At 45.9% G+C, this 6,157-nt stretch overlaps 1 protein-coding gene across 1 annotated transcript in view; it reads left to right on the top strand.

Annotated features, from left to right (window-relative positions):
* Nucleotides 1-1,208: 1,208 nt before the first annotated feature.
* The window catches only part of ZNF282 (zinc finger protein 282), a 27,217-nt gene continuing 22,268 nt past the window's right edge, over nt 1,209-6,157 (top strand). Inside the window, exons 1-2 of the mRNA XM_052000130.1 lie at nt 1,209-1,463; nt 3,423-3,842. Coding sequence (XP_051856090.1) covers nt 1,293-1,463; nt 3,423-3,842 — 591 coding nt within the window. The 5' untranslated portion in view covers nt 1,209-1,292. The remainder of the gene's footprint in view (nt 1,464-3,422; nt 3,843-6,157) is intronic.

Genomic DNA, 6,157 nt, shown 5'->3' with positions numbered 1-6,157 from the left:
GCTAATAAGCACCTAAGGCAGAATATAGATTTCAGTTTTCCTGATTCTGGGTCTAATACTACCATGTCACTGGAAATTAATTTATATTAAACCTTTCTCATTTTCTCATCTAACCATCTTATGAAAAGAAGTAGTTATAGAGAGCTCTTTGATGACAAAGATGAATTGGTTTTCCCCAGACACTGAGAAAGTAACCCTGTTCAGGCTATGATTTAGGGAAGGCACAAAGTCTCACTACGCCTCAAACTGTTCCACCAGCAAGCCTCCCCCTTGTACACTGTGTGAGCTAAATGTTTTACAAATATAACATTTGATCGTGGAAGCAACCCTGAGAGGTAGATGCTGTCATTATCCCCATTTTACAATTAAGGAAACAAATAGAAGTTAGGTGGCTTGCCCAGGGTCACTTAGCAAGTCTAAACCCTCAACTGAGTTTTTCTGATTCCAGGCCCAGTACGCCATCCACATCTCTTCAGCCATATCCACCCTGAGTAGACCACAATTACAAATGCAAGGGAATGCACCAGTCCACGCTGCTCGGAGGATGTGCTCTGGGCCTCCCGCCTATGGGCTGGGCTCAGAGTTGGATGTGCACTTCAGGCTCTGTGCTGCGCCCTCTCCTCCGTCCCCCACCACCAAGTAACTCAGACTGTGCACTATGGTCCAATGTCCCTGATGGGCACATTCTGAGACTGGGGACCCTAGGTGTGCTCTGGGCCCCTTGTTCCCATGCTGGGGAGCCCAACATGTAAAATGTGGGCCCTCCCCCTCCTCGTTCCCGAGCAGCCCCGGATTGTGCTCTCTGCATTCCCAGCCCCCTCCCAGGGTGTGCGCTTTGGGCTAGCAAGTCTTCTGTGTATACTCAGACTTGGGACCCCAAATATCCCCTCTGAGCTACTTGTCCCTACACCGTGGGAGACCCGGGTGTGTATACTCGGGGACTCACGCCCCTCACGTTGGAGAGTCCAGGGAATGATCTCCGAGCCCCTATTCCCACAATGAGGGACTTCCGGGGTGTATTCCCTCATTCCCCAAGTGGGGGGCTACCCGGGGTGCGCTCTCGCCCCCATCCCCACGCTGCAAGCAGGGGCCGAGGCCCAGGAGGAGGGGCGGGGCCCAGCGCGGGAGCCCCGGCAGGCAGGCGCGCGGGCCGCGGGGAGGGGGGGAGCCGAGGGGGACTGTTTGCTCCTACGGGCTGTAGATGGAGCTGTCCGGCCTCGGCGAGGGGGAAGGAGGCTGGGAACCGCTCCTCCCTTCGCTGGCCGGCCTGAGAGGGGAACAGGACTCCCAGGATGCAGTTTGTGTCAACACGGCCGCAGCCCCAGCAGCTGGCCATCCAGGGCCTGGGACTGGACAGCGCGAGCTGGAGCTGGGCCCAGGCGCTGCCCCCCGACGAGGTCTGCCCCCAGGAGCCCGGCGCGCCGCGAGCAGGGGAGATGGCCGAGGGCATTCCTCCCATGCAGGTGCGGACCGCCCCCCCCCTTCCCCCCAGCCCTAGGCCAGCGTCTGAGAGTGGGGGCCGAGGGAAGCTTCTCAGCCGCTCCCCTCTTCAGCCGGGGGGTGGGGAAACCGCAGCCGCCAGCTCCCCGCCGGGCCCGAAAGAGGGCCCCCACCCCTTTTTCGACAGAACAGGAAACTGAGGCCCGGCGAGAGGAAGAGGCTGGCACCAGAGTAGGAGGCCTTTGGTCCTTCAGAGCAGGCCCCGCCTCTCCCGCCAGGCAGGGCCCACCTTGCCCGGGTGTGAGCTACTAAGGGCTGGCGGCCAACAATTTGGGCTGGGGGCTCTGCCCTCTCTGCTGGCCGCACCTGAGCAAGGGCCACTGGGTCCTACTTCCGGAAGCCCCAGGCCTGGCCGGGATGTGGTCGGGTTGCTCCAGCACCCTGCCCTGCCCCAGACCCTGCCCAGGAGTCTTCCCTCCCCTCCCTTCATCTTTTCCTTCTTCCCTCCCTTTCCCCTCCTTCTCTCCCTCCCTTTCTTCTCCTCCCTCCTTGCTTTCCCTTCCTCTCTCCCTCCTTTCCTCTTCTTCCTTTCCTTACCTCTTCTTTCTTTCTTTCCTTCCTTCCTTCCTTCCTTCCTTCCTTCCTTCCTTCCTTCCTTCCTTCCTTCCTTCCTTCCTTCCTTCCTTCCTTCCTTCTTTCCTTCCTTCTCTTCCTTCCTTTCTTCTTTCCCCTCCTTCTCTGCCTCCCTCCTTTTCTTCCCCTCCTTCCTTCCCTTTTTTTCTTCCCCTCCTTTCTCTTCCTTCCTTCCCTCCCTTTCTTCCTTTCCTTTTTCCCTCCTTTCTTCCTTCCTCTCTCCTTCCCTTTTTCCTTCCTTTCCCCTCCTTCCTTCCTTCTTCTTTTCCCCTCCCCTCCCTCCCTCCCTTCCTTCCCTTTTTTTCTTCCCTCCTTTCTCTTCCTTCCTTCCTTCCTTCCTTCTTTCATCCCTCCTTCATGCCTTCCATTCCTTCTTTACTTCTTTTCCTCCCTCTCTCCCTTCCTTCCCTCCCTTTCTCCCTCTCTTCTTTCCTCCTTCACTCCCTCCCCAACAGAGTACAAACTGAATCACCTTAAGGAACTAAAATAGGGTCAGGATGGGATGAAATCTTTCTAGGTATTAACAGACCTTTTAGTCTTACAAAAGACTTAGTATTGGTATATAAGTATATAAGCTTGCATGTGTATGCACTTACCTGAAGAAAATTGCCTACTTGAATTAGTGAGTTTTTCAGATAATCTAAGCACCAAATTTAAAGAACCAAAAAAGCCTGGGAGTGAGGGGTAGGTTGGGAATGGGGGTGGTTTAATTTCTTTAACATTTTGGAAAAAAAACTTTCTAAAATGTATCACATATATATCCCTTGCTTTGCTTAAGAAAATATGCTCAAAGTAATTTAGTCTTCTTTTGCTACCCTTAAGGTAGTCTACTCACTGTGCTCTCATCACAACTCTCCACATCATTGTTCACATACACATTGGCACATGTGAAAAGGTACATTGATCTATATGTACTTTAAAAAGTATTATAAAATATTAGATAAATATCAGTGTTATTTATGTGCAGCCTTTAAGGAATGTGACATCCTACTCAAAGACAATGATAGTTGATGTTCTAGGCTGAAGGTCTGCATTGTTTTAAAAATGACTTGTCAAGTTGGTGAACTAATGTTCTCTCTTTCCCAGGGGTGGGTGGTGTTGATAAAATTGACTCTGTCAAAACTAAAGGTGTTAGAAATTTTGAATCAACTTATAGGAAGCAAGGAGTGTGAGAAATTCTTTGAGTGATGGAAGCTATCTTTTGTAGGCAAGGAGAAGGTTGTGATGCTGTTGAAAAGCATCCAATGCTGAATGGCCAACTCCTGTTTAAAGACTTTTGCTTAAACCAGTCTCTTGCCTTTCAGAAAGATCATCATCCTCATCTAACTTTTTTCTTTCTTTGTCATCAGGCTCAAGAATGGGACATGGACACCAGGCGTCCAATGCCCTTTCAGTTTCCTACCTTCCCAGAGAGGGCACCTGTTTACCCTGACCGAATGATGAGGGAGCCCCAGCTGCCCACAGCTGAGATCTCCCTCTGGACTGTGGTGGCTGCCATTCAGGCTGTGGAGAGGAAGGTGGATGCCCAGGCCAGTCAGCTGCTGAACTTGGAGGGGCGGACAGGGACGGCAGAGAAAAAGCTTGCTGATTGTGAGAAGACAGCAGTGGAGTTTGGGAACCACATGGAGAGCAAATGGGCCATGCTGGGCACCCTACTCCAGGAGTATGGTCTTCTGCAAAGGAGACTGGAAAACATGGAGAATTTGCTGAGAAACAGGAACTTCTGGGTCCTCCGCCTCCCCCCAGGCAGTAAAGGCGAGGTCCCTAAGGTATGCTGTGAACCATAAATGGTAGGGGGAGACAGGCAAACAATATGTATGATTTTATCATGATACTCCATAGTTTTAGAACCTCCCATTGATCCCTATTATGTTGTATGTGTGAATAAAGGGCAGACTCCTCTGTTCTAAGTAGCTGGGTGTCCTTTGCTATTGACAGATATTCCACTTTGGTTGTACATAGCATATGTGAAGAGAAGTACTGGGAGACAAGAAAAGTTGATTGAGGTTTATTTTATTCTTTAAACAACAGGTATATATTGAGACTTTGAGGAGATGAGGTGGGACAATGGTATCAAACACAAATAGAAATGGGGGGAGGTGCCAGCTAACTATACCTATTTCCCTATGGCCCACATATTTACTTAGTTCTAAAATGTAATATTATCTGTATTTTCTTGTATTTTTACTCTGTTACATTTTTCCCAATTACATTTTAATCTGACTTGGACAGAACTTGGGAGTGGACCACATGGCTATGGACACATTTGACACCTCTGGTAAAGGAGACATTTTATCAGAACTGTATTTTAGGAAGTTTAATTTGGTGCCAGAGAGCAGAATGAATTGGATGAAAGGAACCTAGATTTTATTTGACTAAAGAACAAGTAGGTTATTAGGAAATAGAGATAAAATTATACATTTTTTAAAAAATCTTACTGTAAAAGTAAAGATGAAAGTTCAAAGGTGGTAAAAAGATCAAAGGAAAGTTTTTTTTTTCTTTTTTTTCCAGGATAGGACAACCTAATCATGTTTATAGGCAGAGAAGAGGGAGCAAGTTGAAAGAGAAAGACTGAAGGGGATAAGGGAAAAGAAACTGATGGACTAAGATCCTGAAGGAGGTGAAAATTAAGGGCACAGGAAAAGGAATTAGCCTTGAAAAGGAGGGAAAGGCATTTAGTTCTCTAAAATAGGAGGCAAGGAGCACAAGAAAAATTATAAGAATTCATACCATATGGCCTTGATCTCTAAGTAGAAGTGAAGGCTGTTAAAGTTATGTGGAAGAGAAACAATCTACTGTTATTTTTTAGCCAAATTTGCCAGAGGCACAGTGTTATGCTGGTAAATGTTTAATAATCAACCCTTAGGCAAGGGATGAGAAGAGATGTTCACAGGACATACTTTTAAGTTTAATTTGCATTGTTAACATTTTCTCCATCATTTTCTTAAGTCTAGATAAGCAATAAACAATAAATCAAACCCTGATTTTGTAGCATTTCCCAGTGTCAAAGGTATAAATGTTTACACGGATAAATTAACAATCTACTCTTTTAAGCCATTTGGAACTGATTCAATCATAGCACATCCCTAGAACAGACATGTCACTTAATAAATGTACAAGTGACTGCAAAATCCCCACTGCTAGCTCAAAAAAGACCTTCCTTTCCTCAAGCAGTTCTCAGTACACATTCTTATAGTTCTTTGTGAAATAAAAGTTAGATTTCAATGTGGCAGTTATTTTTTTAAGTACAGCATTTCGTGATTTCGAATTACTAAACAATTGAGAAATAGCATTTAGAAATACTAAACAATTACTAAAGAAGACACCATGGAACAGGTAATGTCATAGACTGGTTGGTTCCTCCTTTCCATCTAGTCATTGATAAACCAAAACCAGAGGGACACCACTCTTCCATTTGGTTGACAAAAAGACATTCTCAATCCCATATCTGTTGTTCTACCACAAACCTTTCTAATGATCTGGCTACCAATTCTGCCTTATTTGAGGAATAAAGTAAATTCCTCATTTTCAGGACACTGTTATGTATGAATTCTTAACTTTTATAATACAACAAAGGTTTCAGTGGCATGCCTCCAGAGTTAGATCCCATACATGTGAGGGGGGAGGTGTTATATTTTTGTTAAGTTTTTTTACTATTATGAATTGAACAAACATGAACAAAGAATAGAAAAAAATGAGAAATGTATATGAAATTGATATTTCTTTTATATATATGTAAAAATATATAAATAAGTGTGTATCGTTTTCCATGTTCTAGTAAGAACCCTATAGGTGTATTAGGTAGCTACCTAATACACAAAAAGCTAATTAGACATGCCTACATCTCTCATTCCCCCTAAACATTCCTTCTTTCAGACTTCCTTGTTACTGCTGAGGGCACTTCCCCTCCCTGGTCACCCACGCTTGCTGCCATGGTGTTATCCTTCATTCCTCAGATTCTCACTGGCCCAGAAATTGTCAAATCTGATTTCTTCCTACACAACTCTCAAAGGTTCTAGTTCTCACCTTGTCACTCCTCCATTCACAACCCTCATTCTGTTTGTCATCCTTTCTCATCTGGACT

Source organism: Antechinus flavipes, chromosome 5 (assembly GCF_016432865.1).
Source record: "Antechinus flavipes isolate AdamAnt ecotype Samford, QLD, Australia chromosome 5, AdamAnt_v2, whole genome shotgun sequence".
NCBI classification, from domain to species: domain Eukaryota; kingdom Metazoa; phylum Chordata; class Mammalia; order Dasyuromorphia; family Dasyuridae; genus Antechinus; species Antechinus flavipes.
The sequence above is the reverse complement of the archived record's forward strand: the minus strand, read 5'-3'. Positions and strand labels throughout refer to the sequence as shown.